The 22232-nt window shown below is 39.1% G+C and overlaps 1 protein-coding gene across 1 annotated transcript in view; it reads left to right on the plus strand.

Annotated features, from left to right (window-relative positions):
* The first annotated feature begins 2772 nt into the window (after positions 1-2772).
* Positions 2773-22232, plus strand: part of CPNE8 (copine 8) — a 177034-nt gene continuing 157574 nt past the window's right edge. Inside the window, exon 1 of the mRNA XM_045829970.1 lies at positions 2773-3293. Within this exon, the coding sequence (XP_045685926.1) occupies positions 3157-3293 (137 nt within the window). The 5' untranslated portion in view covers positions 2773-3156. The remainder of the gene's footprint in view (positions 3294-22232) is intronic.

Consider the following 22232-nt stretch of genomic DNA (forward strand, 5'->3'; position numbering starts at 1 on the left):
AGAAGGATATGCTCTTCCAAACTAGCTGATCCTTTTTGACCATGCTATTTTGTAAATAAATGTTTCTGAAAAATAACTGACAATGACAATTTAATATACAAACTGACGTCTTCTTTACTTGCATGGAATCATAAAATCTCAGACATAAAAACTCAATGATTCATTCAGTATAATCTCTGCCCGGTCATCCATCTCCTTGCCAGAAAGTCTTTCCCTCTTAGGTCTATCCCAATGCCTAAGCACATAGGAAACACTCAACTAATTTTTACTGAATCACTGACTTGGTGAATATGGCTGCTTATAAATTTTAGTACATAAAATTCATCTAATTCTTAATACATTCTAAAATCACTGACATTTAAATAGATTTCAATAAATGTAAACTTTTATTAAAAATTCTTCAAAATAAGTTAGAAGAATTTAGAAGTTATTTTTTAAAATTGTAATTCTTTATGTATTGTGCTGACTACATTAACAAAAGTTTGAATGTACTTTAAGTTTTGTCATTTAGAGCTTACTTCAACATGAACTATGAGTATTGAATACTCTCAAAACTCAGGAATAATAAAACAACTCAATAAAAATGAGCAAAAGATTTGAACAGAAACTTTGTAAAAAAAAAGACCAACAGATAGCAAATAAGCACATCAAAATATGCTTGTCATTAGTCATTAACCCATAGTGAGACCCTTATGACAATATCATTTGTCATTTACCCACTCTTACACACTTAAGATATTGGCTAAAAATTCAATGAGTAACATAAGTGTTGGTAGGGATGTGAAGCAAGTGGAACTCATCTAATGCTGTGGGAATGGAAAGTAGTAAAACTATTTTGGAACAGTTTAGCAGTTTTTTAAAAAGTTAAATATTCCATATGATCCCACTACTCCACTCCTAGATACAGACCCAAAAGCAATAAAAGCATATATCCACATAAAGACTTCTACATAAGTGTTCATAGCAGTTTTATTTGTAAAAATCCCAAACCTGGAAACAACTTAATGTCTACCTATGTGTGAATGAATAATTTGTGGCACATCTACATAATGCAATAGTAGTCAGCAATAAAAAGAAATTAACTATCGATGCACTCAGCAACATGGATGAATCACAAAAGAATTTTGCTCAGAGGAAGAGGCCACAGGAAAAAATATATCTTATTTATTTATAGAAATGCAAACTTATCTATAGCAATATAAAGAATATCAATTGTCTTGAGGGTTTTTGTAGTGGTAAAAGGAGAACGAGATAACAAAAGGGACATGAGAAAACTTTTGGGGTGGTGGAGTAGATTATTATTATTTTGATCGTGATGGCTTCATAGGACTTTATATGTATTGAAATTTATCAAATGGGCCAATTTAATTGTGGCAGTTTATTATATATCAATTACTGTTCAGTGAAGTAGAAGGACTTAAGTAAAAGGTCTTATGAGTTGAGTAATATTTTAAAGTTCTCAACTTTCATTTGTTTAGGAGGCTTCTATAAAATGAAGTCTGGTTAGCTTAAGAAAATAGAGCAGGTCTCCTCTCAAATTAATTTTGGGCAAAATAATAGAAATGTATGGAGTTTGGGAGCATTTCCAAATGGTAGTAAACTACAGTTTAATCTGTGACAGGGAAGGAGGAAGAGAAAGATAGACCTCTGGACTTATGAGCTGACAAGTGGTAGGTGCAGAGATGAGGAAAAGAAACCAGAAATGCAGCGTGAATGGATACTTGGCAGAGGGAAGTGACAAGCCTGTGCAACTTGTCACTTCCCACAACTCTATATATTCGCTAAGCAATTTCCATTTTATTCCAAGTGGAATAAAATGTTAAAATTTATGTCTGGTCCTCACTCATGGAAATTTCTTTTTTATGAGTTATTCCTAACAGCTAGAAACTGTGTTTGGCGCACTCAATGAAGGCTGAGGTCCGCCCTCTACTTCCTACTTTGCTTTACGATGTGTTCTGTTCTTGGTCGCCCCCGGTGGCCTGGCAAGCGTCTGGGGACCACAGGCGCAGAGGCGAGGCTGCTGGGAAGGTGCAGGCAATAAAGGTCGCTGAAATGGAGGTGAGCAGCGGATACCTCCCTGTGCTTTCCCGGCTTCTGCATCCTGGCACCAGTCTGGTTGCCCCACAATCTGGTTTCCTACACACAGTGCTCACTTCGCGGCTTCTCTCCCTTCAGTTCCATTCAGGTGTTGCGGGTTGGGAGGGATTGGGGTGAGGCAGCTGCATTATTATGGGGTTGTGACCTCCCGGTTTCAGGGCAGAATTTACATGCATTTGGAAATGAGGGGCGCAGAAGAGTCCCGACTGTATAATTGTTACCATTAGACCCCCACATTCCAAAGAGCTGAGGGAAGAGGGAAACCAGATTGCTCCCTTAAATCCCAAATAGTTTTTTCCCTCCACCTTAGAGTCCAATCTGCTCTCGCCTTGTCCCATATATCGAACTGTCACTTTACTGCCGCTTACATAAGGTTGGAATTCGTCTTCCTGTCCCATCGTCCCTAACCCTCAAGTGGCAGAGGGTGGGCATTCCAGAAGCCGGGACCCAGCTCATCTGCCCAAGGGCATAGTGGGAGGGACCTCCGTGGGCTCCACGGGTGAGGTGAGGATCAGCGCTGGGCGGGGAGCGGTGGACTTATGATAGAGGAGTGAGGAACCTGCAGAGGCGCCCACACCTCCATGCAGCTCTCAACCTAGGCTAAGAAACTGCTTGACAGTCCCGTCCACACCTGATTGACAGAAGGGAGTCAAGGCCCAGGAGGCGGGTGTGGGTGTGTAGGGGCGGAGACAAACCCAAACCGCACGTTGAGAGCTTTCCGTCCTAGACTGCCTGGGTCTGGTGCCACCTATCCCGCCAGGTTCCCCAGTGACTTCGCTGAAGCTCTCAGAGCCAGAAAAGGATTACGGAGTGTCCGCTAAGGCTACAGACTTCAAGGAGGGGGCAGGGAAGCCAGCGGCCTGGGGCGCCACTTCCTTGGAAGCTTCAGCCACAACCCGGACTGTAACTCACGGCTCCCTCGGGGGGCTCAAGGCTGAGATCCGCCTCACCACTCCCTCCTCCTACCCACGAGCTGCCTCCGCCTCCTTCCTCTGCCTCCACCCTCAACCCCTAACCTGATCTGCCTTGAGCTCGGATCTTCATCTGCCCGAGCTCTGGATGTGGGCGCCGGACAAGTCCACGGCTCCTCCACCCAAGATGGACAGCCGCTACACAAGCACTGCTGGCATCGGGGACTTGAACCAGCTGAGTGCAGCCATCCCGGCCACGCGGGTGGAGGTGTCCGTGTCCTGCAGGTGAGGATGCAGCCATGCAGCCTTCCCCCTCCCTCCCCCTGCCCCCCCCAGTTGGTAACGCTTGGCCAGGACTCGGGATACTCCGAGGCTTTGAGCGGATGAGAAGTTGCGCGATGAGTGGCAAACACCCCAGCTGTGGAGTCTGGAGTCACCCCCGGGTCGCACGGCGCAGAGTGGATAGCTCAAACTAGAAGCCAGTGGTTTACGGGACTGAGGCTTTTTTTTTTTCTTCTGAAAAATGCTGTAAAAGTTGGCTGGGCTTGTGACTCAGCCGTGAGAACTCCTGCCGCCGCCTACTTTGCTAGCCCATTTTACGTCCCAAACTCGAGCTGACGTAGGGGACAGCATTGCCTGAGTGCTGGTGACCGCTGCGCACAGTGGCCCGGGACTCTCCCTACGAGGCGTAGGCAAACCTGCTCCTGCCACGGTTGGCTCCAACCTCTGCCGCTTCCTCCCCACCCACTTCCTGGAACCCTCGGGCTCGCTCCTCCACCCCCTCCACTCTTCCTGGCTGTCTGCCTCGTGCCTGATACTTAGAGATCACGGCTCCAGCGCATTTTGCAGACTGTGTGCTTTACCTAAAATCTGGGAAGCCACGATATTCTGCCAGGAGACACCTTTGGGTGCGGATTACAACCTACACTGTTGCCCAAGGACTGTAAATTTCAAACACCTTTGCCTTCTGTTCTTTGGGTCAGTTTCCCTATAAATAAAGCAGCCCCACTGCTATATAGCAGATTTTGAGGAAGTGGGCTAAAACTAAACTGATGATAGAAACAGGAGAGAGAGAATTTGGAGATTGTAATTCACTCCCTTGTTGGCACACTTTGATCTCTCTTGTTGGAAAACTCTCTTCTCTCTTGTCTACTTTTGCCCCAAGATTGCTTTAATGCCTCCAAATCCTTCCCTTTCTTTCGTTGCTAAAATTTGCCTTAAAAGAATCTAATTAACATGGGGAATCTTCCACATAAATAAGCCTTGGAGCTTAAAATGCTACCAATGCAGTATTACTTGATTTTGCATTTGCAGAACACAAAGTCGAAAGCCAAAGGAATGCTTTTTTTTTTTTTTTTGAGGGAGGAGTGAATTCAAGCACCAACAACCCCTACAGGTGTTAATTAGCTCTCCCTGGGGGAAAAAAATGCGTGTGTGTGTGTGTGTGTGTGTGTGTGTATGTGTGTGTGTGTCTCCCATGATTGCTTTATTCCTCTTACAAACTGTGGGAACTATAATGCTGACTTTGATACCTAAACATTAAATTCTTGTTTTACTGTATGGCCACTGTTTCGAGTGCTTCCACAGATTTCTTTCTGTCAGTTGATAAGGTGAAGCTGTATGGAAAATTCTATTTGACATTCATTTTTAGGCCTTTTCTTTTTTCTTTTTTAACTCTGAAGCTGTCTTTGGATGCTAGAGGAAGGTTATTAATATATACAGTTAATGCACAGTCAAAAGTCCTGCATTAATTGCATTTTTTAGAGTTCTGATCCTCCGCTGAACATCCTACAAAGTCTGAATGCCATATGGCCTGTACATGGAATGGGTATAAATATGTCGTAAATTTACTGAATTTCCCATAAGCTGTTAGGGTGATTTTACCCTTAGAGAAATCATACCTTAGCTGGTCTTTCTGCCAAAAGGGTCCACATTTAACCAAATGTGGTTGTTGTTATTGTTATTATTATCATTTCCCTGGATGCTTGTTTGCTCTGAGTGTGCTGGGAATGCTGAAGTCCACTGGCTTTAAAGCAGTTTCAGCTTGCTACCTCAGATCCTGGAAATGCCCTTGTTCCAGCCGTTTTCATACCACTAATTTGGTGTTTTGTTTTTAATTTTCAAGTTTTCATATAGAAAGAGTAAAGTTCCAAAAGAGACCCTAGTACTTATTGTGATTATATTGTTAAGAATTGAATCTTGTAATCATAGATGGTGGTGTTCTTTGGGCTTTGGCATAAGAGATCTGGTTCCAGATTCTGGTTTTGTGACTTATGCTGTTACTTGGAACAAGGTCTCACCTAATTTAAGCTTCCTCATCTCTAAAATGAGGATGATTATAGTATGTATCTTACACAGAGTATTGTCAGTGTTCAATAAGATGACGTCTGAAAGGTGCTTATACAATGTATGTCACAAAGAAAGTAGTAAAAATGCTGTTATTATTATGATACCAGCAATAGTATTTATTTAATAAATGGATTATATGGTTCAGTTATGGGATTCCATAAATAATCCTCTTTTGAACTTCAAAAAACTGGTTCAAGAAAGAAGGCAAGGATAGAGGCAGCCTTGAGATACCTGTACCCTCTTCCTCTCTGTTCTTTGATGTGTATAAAGAGCATATATCCTAAGATGCTAGTGGGGATTTCACTGAGCAGCAAGGCACAATTGTAGGCCCCTCAGCCTTACAATGGGCAAGTAGAGCAAAAAATTCCCATGCCTTTTTAATTAGAGCCCTCTGCTAATTTGCTGACACTTAACAAGCAACTCAGAAATAGAAACCCTTCTGATAACCTCTTTTCACTGTGCCCAGTCTAAGACTTTTAAAAAGCTTTATGTTTTCATCTTTATTTTGGGGGAGGTGAGAAAGTCAGCAATTGAGGCTTGAAGCTAAATATAATTCCTGGAAATCATTTACTCTGTTTATTGACCAGACCAAGTGTTTTAGTGCCTTTTATATGTCTAGCATTATGCCATGCTCCACAAGAAATGCAAGAGAAGTTCTCTGAAAATGTAAAATCTGGTTGGGAAATAAATATGACATAACTGAAAATATAGGACTAGGTCCAAAGAAGTAGTTCATGTACAGGGAGGGAACAGATCATTGTGGAACAGAGTGTTTGGAATATACTACAAAGAGGAAGTCAGGCTTGAGGGGAGACAAGACAAGATGGGCAGTTTGTGTTAGAGAAGGGACCGTGTACATAGAGGTTTTTTACTGGCTACAAAATTGGTGTGTTAGGATGACAAATATATGTTTCTTGCTGGATTTATGACATTCCTTGTACCCATTATTTATCTCTTGGATTCCTTTTTCTTTATTATGTTAATTAATAGCTTTTTAAGTTAATTAGGTTACCTAATTAAAATGTCTATAGTGGAAAAGATACCACCTAAGAAACAGAAAATAGTATCTATAATATTCCCATTTTATTCTGAAAACGGTTAATTAGAATGAGATAAAACCATGGAATGAGATACAGTATGTGGAAAATAACATACTGTAATCACCTGTTTTCCCTGGAACCTTAGTTACACTAACACATGCTTTTGATGACTTTTATCATTTTCTCTGATTGAGAAATTAGAATTATAAAAGCAGTGAGAGAATTCTGTTTTTGTACATCTCAGTAGGTCAGTATGTAAATCCTTTCACAGCAATAATTCTAAAATGTTGATAAAACTAATTGTAAACACTAATATCTAAGGAAGAGTACAAAGTGGGAATTTATTGAACACTTATTTTGTGCTAGACATTCTAAACAGTTCTTCCTGACCTGGCCTTACCTCTTTTGTCTGATTTCCAGGTACTCCTCACATGTGCTCTGCGACTGAATATAGTCTAACAAACATGTGCTTACCATGTCTAAAACTTGTCCCAGGTAAATGTGGTTGCAAAACACAAATGAGAGGCATAGTCCCAGAGCATGTGCTGTTATCCTACTGAATCAAATCTTCCTTGGCTGCTTGACCATGCCCATGCTGCCCTCTCCGCCCTGCATGTTCCTCCTTCCCTGCCCCTCCTTTTCTTCACTAGCCTGTGCTCTTTCAAGACTCAGGCCAAACATCATTCTCTCTTATGTCTTTCCCCCATGCTGGATTTTGCCGTTTTCCCAAGCAGCTGGGATGTAGCTAGATCATCAGGCTGGGGAGAAAAGATTTTCCTCTCCACTTCAAGGTACTCCTGGCTGGTTTACTTGGTTTTCAGAGTTTCTCCCAAGTTTGCAGTTTCTTAAAATTAACTAGCCTAAAATAATCAGTATCTCCCCAAAAGGCATATGTGGGGTGACAAACTTATCTTCGCTTCGGTAGTTGCATTATAATTCTTAGTCTCTGTATTCTCCTTGAGGACAAATTTTCTCTCTTTTGAGTCCATGCTGTTGGAGTGAGAACATCCAAACCTGTAGGGAATTTTTAGAAGAATTTCTTTGAGCCAAACAGGTTATGCCTGGAAGCAAGATCTCAACAGAATGAGAAAATGTCTCTCAGGAATGACAGTTTGAGGTTTCTTTTATGCATTTGGAATTAAGGAGGGGACATAAAGAAGATTATGTGAAGATGGGAGAAAGCAAGGTGGGGATTGGACAACAGGAGAGTCAAGATTCTGTGCTGTGTTGAGGGTGGTTATGCTTCCTTGGGGTCTGAAAGGGGCATTTCAGAGGTGTGTTAACCTAGGTGTCTGGAAACAACGGACAGGGCTCATTTAAGGAAATGATAAACCTGTTAGTAGAGAGTTTATATGTCTGCCTGGGCAGGACTACCCACCATTACCTACCCCGTTAGGAAATTTGTGGTTGTTCTACCCTGTGAGGTTACTTTCTATCAGTGGACTTGTCAAGTTTCATTACAGAATCCCTTTTTCATCTACAAAACTATATAATATGAGCTTGGCACGAATATGTAGACAATAAATGCAGGATATTGTAATTCTCTGAATAAATCATCTGGTGTGGGGAAGGCACTCTGCTTGTTCAAACACAGATTCTTAGGCCTCCACACTGCAGTTATTGAATCAAAATCTCTAGGTTCACCACATACTGGTTGTTAAACTTTTTAACAATACATTACATACATACATTACATTACATACATTAAACTTTTTAATCAATTACTTTGATGAGGACATGACTCTGTGACTCTAGTCACTTGATCTGGATTAGCAGTACCTGCCCTGCTGAAGTATTAAGATGATACTTGTTAATGGTATGCTGGAACTAGCTAAAATGGGATTGAGACAGGAATTTGCACGTCAGTTGTTAAATAAAGTGATTATTAAAATTTAAATATGTAAACCTAAAGTTTAATAAATTACATTTTAAGAGAAAGTTGAGACATACTCAGAAGTTATTATTTTATTCTGCCATGACCTGTGCTCTTTTTAATCCATGTGGTGAAAATATGCAGTTATGTGCTACTGTTCATCTCTTGTCAATCCATGTTCGGTGACATCACATTGGTAGCTTGAAGTTTGCCATGGTGGGAGTATTTACACATGACGCAATGCAAACACTGCACCTCAGGGTTTGATTAATGTTTTGCTATTGTCAGCATTTAAGACATTCTGTGGGGGTCAATTAACTCTATGGAATTTACAAATATATATATTACTATTATTTATGAATTGTAAACTTTATAATTATGTAAACACACACATACATACGTGCATTTACTTTTTTTGGAGAGCCTATTGTTAAACATATACTTACTTTCACTGTCATTGTTTATAGGCCTTTGGTAAAAGATAAAGCATTATACAAAGGAAAAAGAATTGTTGCTGTTAGACTGTCACTGTTAGAAATGACAGTGTCAAGTTCAGCACTGTCCTTGTTTTTGCTTCTCTGTTGGGGTAGTTGGGGTAGTGCGATTTTTGTAATCCATGAAAGGTTGTGGCAGCCTGGACGCATATTGTGAAAGAAACAGGAAGATGGTTGAAATTTTGTATGCTTTTTACTTTCTTCTTCTTTTCATGTGGTCCTCTCCACATCTTCTTTATTCTCTTACTTCAAAGACCTTTTGTTTGTTTCTCCATCCACTGGTGACATATACCTTGCAAGTGTACATGTCACAGTTCCCGTTACACTTAGTGATTAACCGACCGTGTGGGAAAGCCAATTCCGATTCCAAAAGAGAGAATGTGATTAGTCCAGTGGGAATCGGCCCAGTTGGAAGCAGAGGCCTGTGCTGTTCTGATTATCTGTGGTGGAAGAGACCCAGAGTGCTGGCTCCACCCCGGTCCACATTGGTTTATCCCATAGACACGCTTTACCTTTCTTTAGTCAGACAGTTTGAAGTTAGTGCGTAAATAGGTTTTCAAATGATGTTGTTAGGGGATAAATTCTGTTTCCTTAAGCTAGGGAAATGAGAATTCCTCTTAGCTTGTTAATGAGGTAGATAGAAGGTTAACTGAGGGTCAAGGTTTGGCATGCCCATAACCTTGTTCTTCTGGTTCTGCAGTTCCTGAGGTGTTGTTAAAGAATGTAGTCATCTCACAGTGCTTTTAGGAGGGCCTCATTTTATGTTTTTTGTTTGTTTGTTTTTAGCTTCAGAGTTTTAGGAAAATTTGTTCTAGGGGTATTTCTGGACAGTGATTTTAAAATCACAGTGTGGGAGTTGCCCAGGTATATCTTAGGAGAGAAAAGGCTTACTATGTTGTTCCACCAGTATTTTGGGTTACTCTGCATTCTAAAAGAACCCAATGATGTAAGGGAATGGGAATCTAGAAGCAAATCACAAAGCAACCCCCCCCCCCCAAGAATAGGGTGTTAATGGCTGTGTTGTTTTTGTTACATTATTTGTGGCATAACGGGCAGAAGCCTGCATTCCCTATTTGAGTTTACTCTGGGCAGGGAAGAAAACCAGTTTCTCTCAAAGGGGTTTCATTCAGTTGTTAGCCTGTTTCATACTAGTAACATTTGCTTATGAGAGCCAGTTTTATTCGCCTCAAAGAGTGTAGGTGTGGAACTAGACCAGCTCTACCACTACTAGCTGTGAAATCTTGGAAAGTGACTTAATCTCTCTGTTCCTCAATTTTCTCATCTGTAAAGTGGGGGGAATAGTAAACCCTACCTCTAATATTTGTTTTGAAGGTTAAATAAGTTAAAGCACCTACATGAGTTAAAACACCACTTGCCACATTAGGTAAGTACTCAGTAATTACAAATTGATTTAAACACAAAATAAAAACGACCCACTATTCCATCATACTATGAGCATTTAGTTCATTACTCTATAACATCACATTTATAGTCCCTCTCACTTCCTCGTGTGTGTGTATATGATGAGATATGTCCAGAAGGTATCCAGCCATGTAATATGAAAGAGACATTTATTGAAGAAGATACAAGATACAAGAAACATTATACATAGGACAATGACACATGAGTCCCCTTCAAAGTAGTTACCTGGGGACTTCACAGTTCTCCCAATTGCCATCAGCTGCCCCCTTGTATTTTCCTAAATCTCACTGATGGTCTGAAATCTCTTTCCTCTCCAAGGTGATTTTAGTTTTGGGAAAAGCCACAAGTAACAGGGCACCAAATCTGGGCTGTAAGGGGGTTGAGTTACCTGGGTGATTTGATGTTTCACCAAAAAACTCTGCATGAGACATGATGTATGAGCAGGTATGTTGTCATGATGAAGCTGCCAATGAAGTTGCTCTTAGGTGCAGCCTTCTGAATTATCTGAATAGTTTCTATGGAGGAATAGTTTCCATGGAGTTCAAGATTAACACAAAATTTGACGCAGATCTGTTGCTCTACACACTCAGTTACTTTGAATGTGACAGCTGCACAGTACAAATGCTGACTAAATGGCGTCTACTGACCCCACTGACTAGTACAGTAAAGACGTCATTGTTCACACATGCCCATTCCAGTCCACTCTCCTTGGCAGCCAGGTTACATTGATGTTGAGTGAACTGATCTTCTGATATTAAAAATGGCTGGACTTTTTATGGACATATTTCATGTGGTCACATATATTATATAATTAAGTTATACTATATTCTATACAATTTACATTCTCTACTTTTCTGTTAATATTATATCATGTAGATTTTGCTGTCATAGTTTTTGAAAATATAACCTTCCATGACTGTGTAACAGTCTATTATATTGGTATACCATATGTCTTTAACTTATCTTTTATTTTCCATAATTTATTTCAAATAGTAAATATTCAAAATAATGCTACAGGTGAGCATTGTTATTCACCAACACTTGACAATTCCTACGATTCCCCTCCCCCCACCCCCAAATGGGATAGTTTTCTAGAGCTAAAGTAATTAAAAACTATCTTCTCAAGGGGATTCTAATACCTTGTTTTGGTTATTTCTCCCTACTCCTCTTTAGCAGAGTCAAGTCTAAACTACTGGCTGTGCCTTTCTAAATACTTTTATCCCATGAGAAACTTGCATGTAAAGATTAATGAGAATTTAGGGCAGCAGAGTGTAGCAGCAGGAAAATGGAATTAGGAGTCAGACAGATAGATGTCTTTAAGTTCCATTTTTATTCCTTTTTGGACTGTTAGTTTGGGGAACTTATTTTAACTTTTGGAATCTCATTTTCTAATCAGTAATATGGAAATGATCAAAAAATCAAATTTATAAGATTATTGGAGAAGTAAATGAAATAAAGTCAACAAAGCACCCAGAACCATGCCAATGACAAAACAAGTACTTAATAGCTGTTAGTTTTCTCTTATTTTCTTTTGGGTATACTACTGTGTGGCAAATAGCAACACAGAAGAGAGGGTACCTGTACTTTAGGAAAATTTACAATCAAGTTGGAGAGTCACAGAAACATGAACTACAAGGTGACAATTTTAAAGATGCATGTTAAAGACCCTATGTCATAGCCCAGGCTGAATACAACCTATATCCAGAGGGAATGGTGAATAAAACAGTGACCAGAGAGTGTAGGTCTTAAAATGCACACTCAACTTCCACCGATTCCACCCCATGGCTCTCCCACACCAACACCCGCAGCCCTGCAGACTTAGTGGGATTTGACAGAGAGGAGGCTGTGTGTAATGACAAAGTTTTGGAATGAAAGCGCATTCTAGCAATTCTTACATGTGATCAATAAAAGCTATGGGGTGACATTTAGACTGCTCTTTCCCATTGGACATGTGATAAAAGAGATATTGAAGTACATGACAGCCTAGGCCAAAGGAGAGTTAGAATTTTTTGATGATAATAAAATAAGGTGTATTTAGAAGGTACCTTGCTGCAATGGTCCATATTCGCCTTTATATTTTCAACCTTATGACAGCCGTCAGTGTTAATGCCTCGTCAGCCAGGGACGTTGGCCATCAGGCATTCTTTTTCCAAATTATGAGATGTTTTGTCAAGTTTACTCTATAAAGAATAACACTCCAAATTTCCTCATTCCTGAGGGAATTATCAGTTATCTTCCTGAAACTCTGAAGAAACAAAATATCATTGATTATCCCTAGGAAATATTTTTATTTATCAGGTAGTAAAACTATTCAAATATAAAAGCTGTACTAATAAGGCCAAGAAACATGAAAGTGTTAGACATTTGCTGTATATTTTATTTAAATTAATGTCAAAGTCTAACTCTATGTGAAACAGTGGGTAAAGCACTTGTATACTCATTCACTCATCCTTTCAACAATTCTGTAAAACAGATGATGTTATGTCCTATTTTATAGTCAAAAAGGTTGGGATTCGGAGAGAATGTAAGTAATTTGGCGTAAGTCTTTCATCTAGGAGGTAGCAAAGTTGCGTTCCTAATCCATAAGTACCAAGGCTGAGTTCCTAATCCTTAGAACCCGTATGTCTGGTTCTAAGACGTATGCTGGTGACAACTAGCCATATTCTGTCACTTTTCTATAAATTATTTTAGGCTTTAAGGGTGGGGCTCATTCCTATCCATGCCCAGGTGTTGGTGACTGAAGAGAAATGACAAAGCAGAGAGACACAATTATAATAGGTGATATTAATACTATCACTAAGGAGAATATGAAATTCTTTGGTGTTTTTTGTCCCCAATTGGTGAGATCTGTGAACAGAACAATTCAGATGAGTGGCGTGAATGTTAACCATTTGTTTCCAAGTATTGATTCTTATCTTTTTTCTGCTGCTGAGTTACCTAATGAATCCATGGGAAATTAAATAATGAGAGGACTGTTTAACTGGAAATCAGCAGGCAGGATAAGATGAAAGCTAAATGCTGGAGAAAGGTAATGGACTGGGCAAATTAAAAAAATAGAGAAATTAATTGGACTGACTCTGTGACATTCATATTTGTTGCTTGAGTTGAGAATTGATCTCAAGCCTTATTAATTCAATCCACTGCTGAATAATGAGGAAGTCACCATTCAACTTGCTAACTTTTTATTAAATTCCAGGGTTTCCTTTCAAATATGTTCAAGTATGTTCATATGACAAATGTATTCTTTCAAATCCCAATGTAAATAAAATAATTACTTAGATATTAAAAATATCACTATAGTATACTATGTGAATTGTGACATGAATTTGTAAAAGACAATATTTTCTACTTTGTTAATTAGCTTCTTTCTCTCTTTAAATATGTATGTATGTATATATATATAACAAATGACATTAATTTTATTAAAAGGAATCACAAATGTCAGAGAATATGGTATCAACCAGATATGATTATAATTTCCACAGCTGGTTGAAACCAACAGTTTCCTCAGCCTTACTTAGCATAATAGTGGTTTTAAAATCATTTTGGGAAATTTGTTTTATCATTGATTTTCACAAAATCTCACAGTGTGCTCTCCACGTAGGAGGTTTTCAATAAATATTTGCTGCCTGATGGACAGATTGAAAGAATCAATCTGTATAATCATGAATTTGTTTATGTCTGTACCCTTAAATATTAGTTCATATACACAAACATTAAAATTACTCACTTTTCCAGTGCAATTTAATAAAACATGTTTTTACCTTAGTTTATAAACTAAGACTTACTAAACTAGTTTATATAAGGATTTATTTGAAGAAATGAGAAACAAATAAATAATTGCAAATTAACTTTGTCTCCAAGCAGAGCAAAGAGTTTTAGAAGTGGACATTTTGGACTTTCTTATTACTAACAATTTGTGTATTTAATCTCTGATAAATAATATGCAAAAAGAGAGAAAGAGAGAAGAAATAGAATTTGTTACATATGTACATAGGGACATACATGAACACATCTTTAACCGTCTGAAGATTTTTGTCTTGGGAAAGGTGTCTCTAATAAATTGCTTGGTGAGCTGAACTGGTAAAGTGCAGCAGGATGTGATGCTTCCACTTGCGAATAATCTAGCATAAGAGGAGCTATTTGGTGGCCTTGCATCTTTAAGAAGCAATAGGTATTTATCTGCTCAGACTTTCCTTCTGTATTTGCTTCACCAATTTTTAAAAAAGATTTTATTTATTTATTTTCAGAGAGGGAAGGGAGGGAGAAAGAGAGAGAGAGAGAGAGAGAGAGAGACATCAATGTGCGGTTGGTGGTGGTCATGGCCTGCAACCCAGGCATGTACCCTGAATGGGAATCGAACCTGTGACACTTTGGTTCGCAGCCCATGCTCAATCCACTCAGCTACGCCAGCCAGGGCTTGCTTCACCGATTTTAATTTTGTGCCACAAAGTGGTAAAACAAAATTTTGGAAAAGTTTAAATTCAACTAAAAAAAGTGTTGAGAATGGGAAGATGGTACAGGAAACAATGCTTTCTCTCCAACAAAACAAAACAAAAACAAAAAGATCTTGTTTTCAGGTGCACAGGTGAAAAATGCCCATGTTTATTTAATTCACTGTCCCATAACTCACATCGTTTCTGATGCTCGTCTGGTTATAAGATTTTGTTAGATTGCCTAAATAATTTCCTAAGTGCTTGCAACACAGCTGAAGTATCTAAGTGCTCAGTCGATTATGTTTAACCTGAAATGTTGTCCTGCCTATTACATCAGATCTTTCAAGAGACACTGACCTCAATAGTGGGTCTAACTATAAAATTAGAAAAAACCCAAAATTAAAAAGCCCTTTGTTTCAATGAAGACAATGAATGGATGAATTAGTTTAATACATGCTGCTGCTGCTGCTGCTGCTGCTGCTGTTTTATGAACATTCCCAACACACACAGAATATGCTGTGATTTAAAAAATGAAATTATTATGTGGTTGTGTCGCTTTCATTTTAAGGGCATGGTCTAAACCAGCTATTCTAAACAAGGGTCTCAATCATCAGAATTGCTTCAGAGGTTTTTCAAACTGCGTGTGGGTAGTCCTGAAATTCCAGTTTGCTTCCTTATCAGGGAAAAAGTAAGCAGTCCCCACCATTTTCTATGTGCCCCCAATACCCAAGTAGACTTTCTCCTGGTTGAGTCTCACACCCCGATCTTCTCCCTCTTTCACTTCTACCTTCTGTCTGTAACTTGGCCAGCCACTCTGCTTCTGCCTGGGTCCGGGTCTGTCTGACTCCGCAGAGACCACGGCACAGGTTTGTAGACCCTTCCCAACCTCACATTCTCAGTCCGGGCAACCTTCTCCCTGCCATGAATCCTCTGAGTGTTCAAAAAGGGAAAATACCATCATGCCTTTGCTCTCTTGTAAAAAACCCTTTAATTGCCCGTGTGAATAAGTCTGACCTGGCTTTTCAAGCCCCATCTCTTTCTCTCCGTTGCACCGCCCTATCCCTCCCGCACTGTTCTCTCAAAGCTGTCTCCTAAACACTGAGCCCTACCAGACTACTTGCATTTCCTGAGAGAATCATGGTACTCACGCCCGGTTCTTGTGGGAACAATTTTGCTTCATGTTGTTATCTTACTCCACGGCCTCTACTGATGGTTCAAGCATCACTCTCACTGTAGAACCTTGGCCGGATTCTTTGGAGAGAATGGACTATCCCTCCTTGTAAGTGATCTGTAAAGAATTTATTAACATTTCCATATTTTGCTGCACATATTTGTTTACAAATCTGTCCCATTAATGGAATGTGACTAATCTAGGGCCGGAGCACATGTGTTCATATCACAGTCTTGACACTGAATCCTTTTTCTGTTGCTTAGTAGCTAAGTGTTTATTGAATGAGTATTTGAAAGTAGTAGGCAATTATTAAATTACAAGTCCCCATAGGACAGAAACTGTGTCTTGTTCACCTTTGTTTCTGCTTTGTATCTAATGCAATGTTTTGCGTTTAGAAAGTGTTTAACAATTATTTATTCAGTGTATAATTGGTAAAAGGAAAGTTGAACATCTCAGAAATTTGAACATGCCTAGAGGACATAAATACAGGAAAGAGTGTAATATATCAATTGACTTGAAAAAAAATCAATTGTATAAAGGCAGGGCGAGGGAGACATGACTGAACAATTGTCTACTCCTATTTCACTGTGATTTTTTAGGATTTGTAGAACTACATGTACAAGAGGTTCATAGTGGCTACTGAGGGTTTTTTTGTTTGTTTTTGTTTTTTTTTGGAACGTAGATGAGTATTTTTGAGTCAGGGACAAATTCCTGCTCTAAGCACTTGTGACAAAGATAACAGATGCATACTAGAGGATTGTTCTCAGTCTCTCTGTTTCAGATGGTTGGTCATTTCTGCTTACAAACAAATTTCCTTTCCAGATTAATTCCTTTTGTTTAAATTCTGTTGTTGATTCTGCAAAGCTCAGACTGCTGTTAAAGACATTTGAGTCATTCAGTGGTTCGTGATCCAAAGAAATTACAAAAAATATTACTTAAAAATATGGAGGACAAAACAGGACAAAACCCTGCCAAGCTAGCCCACCATTATAGGCATATTGTTCTTCTTATCGACATAGCCTGTGTACTGATTGATTAATCTTAGAGGGAGCTGAAGCAAGACAATCCTGCTTATAGATAAAGGTTAATATAGAAGCAATATATTTATTGCTCAACAGCTAATAGAGAAACAGAAAACCTAGTAATATGACCAACATATTTTGGGAGTGGTTCTTGGAAAGGAACAACATCTGAGCTGATGTTGAGGACAGAGCAGTGTTAGCTTTCAGCTTTTCCCTTTCGGGCAGACCTATCAGAATCATCAGCTGCTAGTTTTTGGACAAGTGATGGCCCCCTACAAATATCATGCATTGACTCTGGGAGAGGTAATAAGTCCTGACAGACTGCTAATCTGGCTAATTGTTTAAAATATGTGCAAGCTCATTGCCCCCCGCCCTCCCCTGTTAGCAAGTGAGCTAAAAGTGGTTACTGCTTTTAGAGTAGGTGGGAGGAAGGATTAAGGAAAATGATGATACACAATCTCAAGTGTTGTAACATAATTAGTGTAATGGTTTAATATGTTAAGGAGCAGAGCGCACGTTTAGAGATGGAAACATCTGGATTTAGACTGCTGCTCCATATATTATCAACTATGAGAGTTCAGATAAAAAAGTTAATCTCTCTGCGCTTTGGTTTATAAATAAAGATAGAAATGCCTTCTCATATAGTTGCTATGGGGATTGTACGCTATGACATCATGATAAAGTATTTAGAAAGTTCCTGTCACTTAGCAAGGGACTCATTTTTATACAGGCATTCAACAGAAACAGCTGAAATGCAGTGGACCCACACCATGAAGATAGTGCAGGCTCTCTAAAAGATAGTGTAATTGTTGCGAAAGGGCTACTTGCTCATTGTAAAAACACACAAAGAAACAAGCCAAGCAACATTGAAAAAGACAAAGGAGAACATTTAAGTCATCCCAAATTCAATCCGTTGGTAGATCATACCAACCAGATATCTCTCTCCACATATTTAGTTATATATAAAAAGCACGTATCATTTATATCCGTATTTTGATAACCAGACAAGATGGGCAGTTTTTTTCCTTGAATATTCCAACTTCAGGAATTCATACTGGAACCTAGCTTCCTGTCTGCAAGCCTGGTGCCCCCTGCCCGGTGGAGGGCAGGAACTCCAGTGCTCCCCTCTGAGCAAATGACCTCAGCTGCCATTCCAGGAAATCCCTCCTGCTTTCTCTGCTGTGTCCACAGAGCCCTCACTTCATTGTTAAAATGCCCGTGTTTCATGCCTCGGGGAAGTCGCAGAAATGCCCCTTTGCTGCGGGGCCTGCCCTGTGGTCTTGCTGTCTGCTGTCCCTGTAGTCCTGCCCCTTGCCTCACGGGGCTGGTGTCTGTATTTAGCAGTGCTTTGTGGTTCTGTTCTTGTTGACTTCTCTCCATACGTCAGTTATGTTTCTGACTCTGGGCTCCATTAAACATCTGCAAATTTTCATCATAAATTTCTTTGATGTCACCAGAATATTGTTGCATCTGCCTTAAGTTGCTGTTTCTAAAAGCACAGAGGAATGGAACTTGATTAAATTTGTAGAGCATGTTGCATGACTGTTTTGAGTCCCTGCTGGCAGAATTTTGTCCTTGACTTGCTTTCATGGTCAGTAACAAAGGATACTGGAGCAAGGTTATAATTAAAGAGAGCAGTGTAGCCCTCACATACTTCAGCAATTGAAGACAACAGATAACTACTGAAAAATATGAATTGGACAGGACAATTATGAACTGAGACCCAGAAAATTATTAACTCATATATTCATCATGCCTCCAATTACTTTACTGAATTATCTTACTAATGTTTAAAGATTTTATTCGTTAATTTTCTTATTTTTTTTCTAGGTACAAAGTTAAATCTTCTGTAAGTAGTAATGAAGTTCTTCTCTTTACATTTTATCATTTTTATTTTATATTTTATTCCCTAGAACTTCCAAAGTGATGCTGAATGATGACATTATCTGCAGTTCATTTCATTTTGTTCTCAATAATATAGCCAGTCAATATAACAAATACAAAAATCAAAATTAAAAATTAATAAAAAATATGCAGAAATGCACTGTAACCATATACTCTTCTTGTGATTTTGACCACTTTATTTAGCCTCTCTGCATTTTATTATCTCATCTGGAAAATGTGTTCTGATCATGATTGCTACTTGCTAGGATATGGTGAAGGTTAAATGAAATGATTTTTTAGAGTGCTGAGCTCAGTGGCTGCCGGTACCTGGTCCAGTAAATGAATGGTAGATACAGAATTTGTGATATCGTTTCCTGTTGACTATGGTGGGACAAACAAAAAGAGAGTAATCAGTTCTACCTGCCCAGGGTATGGCAGTGGGGAGAGGGTGAAAGGGGTTCACATTTCCCAGAAGGAATGAGTTTGATGAGGAAATTTCAGCAGCAGAGTCTGCATGATATGCAGTGTGGGTGGAGGTGCAGCTGGAGATAAAGCTGGGGTCAGAATGTGGCAAGTACGTTTAGTGCTGTATTAAGGAGTTTGGAGTTTCTGAAGGTAATGGGTTTTATACAAGGGAGTCCTTTAGTCAGGTTTTACAGTAGAAACCTTCTCTCTTGGAGGCATCTTGGTAAATGAACTGGGAGACAGGATGCAGGAAGGCCAGTTAAGGGCTGTAAGGTCTGGGAAGTAGCTGGGACTTGGAGTCAGAAGTCGAAGTGGGGGATGCAGTTAGGGGAAGCCGGAGAGGAAAGGGAGGAGAACTCAGTTCTCCCTTGGAAGACAGGTGGGTCAGATGGTGTTGCTGTATTAGTTTCCTGTGGTGGTTGTAACAAATCATCACACATTTGTTGGTTTAAAACAACAGAACTTTATTCTCTGACTGTGCTGGAGGCCTGAAACAAAGGTGTTGGGTGGGCCACTCTCCCTCTGGAAGCTCTGGTGGAGAATCCACCTGTTGTTCCTTGTCTTTTGCATCTGTTGGTGTCTACTGGAGTACTTTGGCTTGTGGCTGGATTGCTTCAGTCTTCAAGGGCAGAGTCTAGAATCTCATTCAGCCCTGTTCACAATGACTTTTCCTCTGTTTGTGTGAAATCCCCCTCTGTCTTCTTCTTATAAGGATATATATGACTTCATATAGGGCCCACTATAAACCAGGATAATATCATCTCTCACTTCAGGGTCTGTTGTTTAATCTTACCTGCAAAGACACCCCCCCCCCAAAAAAAGATGATATTTATATGTTCCAGGGATTAGGACCTGATATGTTTGGGGTGGGGGGCTTTATTCTGCCCTCCACAGTTGCCATGTCACTGAGACAAGAAATGGAGGAGCTACGACATGGAGGAAAAGAGAGTCAGATTAGTTTTGTATGTATGTGTTAGATTTTTAAGAAGACCATATTCTGTTCTCAGTCTCTTTTTATTCTGCTCAGTTTTGTTAACATAAATGTTATGTTTCTCTTCTTCAGCTGAAATCAGGGATGGGTCCTGTAATTTTTTTTTTAACATAAGAATAGTTCAAACCAGTGGGTTCTGCTATTTACTTAGTTCAGGAAAACCAGAGTTCTGACATGTCAGATTAAAAAAAAATCCTTGGTTTCCTTTGAAGCAATTTTAAAGAACATCAGTCATAGGTGAACACCTCAGGAGAATCCTGAAAGTTTTCATTGTTAATTATCTTCCCTTCAAGTTTCTTTTAGTATCTAAACTAAATTCAACCCACACAAAGGTTGAAACTGTTATTTTTATCACTGACCTTTTTAGTGCAATAGTACTAGTTAATAAATACTTTAAATAACTCATTTCAGAAAAATGTGAGACTATCTTAAAGTTTATTTTAGTCTTAGTTTTTGTGGGGTACTATGTACCATGCATGGTGAGGTTCTGTTTGTCTGCTCGGGTATGGGCTGAGTTTTAGCTTGTTTGCACAACTTCAAATCTGAAAGTCCATTCTCTTTTCTTGAAAGCCAGATAATCTCAAGTACTTTCCAATGACTCCATCCTTCAGAATTACTTGGTATCTTAGATTCTGGCTGACTTTGATTTTTCAGTAAGCTTCCATTTCAAAGACTTCATTTTTTCATTTTAAGGCTTTACTTTTCACCTGTGCACCATGTTTCCTCTTGCTGTAGAAATTGTAGTTTCAGGAAAAATATTTTTTTCCTTAAATGTGTATACTAAATTTCTAGAGATAATGTTTATTTAATGAATAAAATAACGAGTAAATGAGAGGATTAATTTTTGCATTCCAATCACTTCCAGATTTGATTAATTTTCTTTTAGTTTGGTAAGAAATGTTTTTATTTTGTTGTCTTTATTTAAAAAGAAAAACAACCCTGAAAACCACTTTGTGGGTATGTGTATTTAAAAATGTATATACACACACACGCAGACCTCTTCTACCCAACCCCCCCCACACCGAGAGCTTCCAAATTCCAATCCATAAAACAATATGATGGCCAAGGTAAGGGCTCTGGGCATAGTGGCCCAGTGACATGGGGCTTGTTTCCAATCCCAGTAAAGCAGTCACTCTCAAATATTTCCAGTTAATGGATAACTTATCAGGGCAAAGGCCGTGAATACCACCTTCCTCTTTTACATGTCTTTCCACGATAAAACATGTTGCCACATCCAAAGTGCAAAAACCTGATACTTTTGCTTGGATACTGAAACCATTCATTCATGCACACAGCAGGTGCTTGTGGAGCTCTTGCTTACGTGCAAGCCTGTGGTGCATTAGGTTCCAAGGGACACTCCGTAAATACCTTGCAGGTCATCAGTGGTCCTGAGACTATGCTGAGTGACATATAAATAGAAAGGCCCTAATTATTTCCTAACTTTTGATTTAACCCAGAATCATTTGGCTTATAGACGCAGAACAATTTTCAGGGAAGATTATGTGATGCAGAGATGTGGTTCTCTGTCCACATGTGGGGAGTTCATGCAGTGCTTGTAAAGTGATAAGGCATTGGTGGACTCTATTTAATAGGTCATGTTTTGGTTTCTGTGGAAAATTAAATAGAAAAATTTTCATTTGTCTCTATTTATAAGCTATACCTTTTTTTAAAATTAAAAATTAAATAACATGATTCCACGAGGTATGGCAGTAGGCCCCTTTACACAGTGTCTAAATGCCGCTGGCCACAGCTAGCGGTGCTTTTTTAGAACTCGCTTCATACCTTCCATTTGAGGACTTACTCCATAAAACAAGTGTATTGTAGATTTTGTTAAGTTAGCACTTTAAAAGGTCACAAATGATATGATTGCCTTTAACCTGAAACTGTCAGGTTTAAGACTCATAATATATACCAAGTATATTTTATTTTCCAAATTGCGTCTGCGTTATGATAATGATATTTACTTTTCTTTTAAAGCATTTTTTAAATCTTCAATATTTACTACACTAAGAAAGAACAGTATTTATTAGGTGATTTCATTTACTAAGTAGGAAGGAGTTAGAAGCACATCTGCAAA

This window comes from Phyllostomus hastatus, unplaced genomic scaffold (assembly GCF_019186645.2).
Source record: "Phyllostomus hastatus isolate PE091 unplaced genomic scaffold, TTU_PhHast_1.1 phas_scaffold_93, whole genome shotgun sequence".
Taxonomy (NCBI): Eukaryota; Metazoa; Chordata; class Mammalia; order Chiroptera; family Phyllostomidae; genus Phyllostomus; species Phyllostomus hastatus.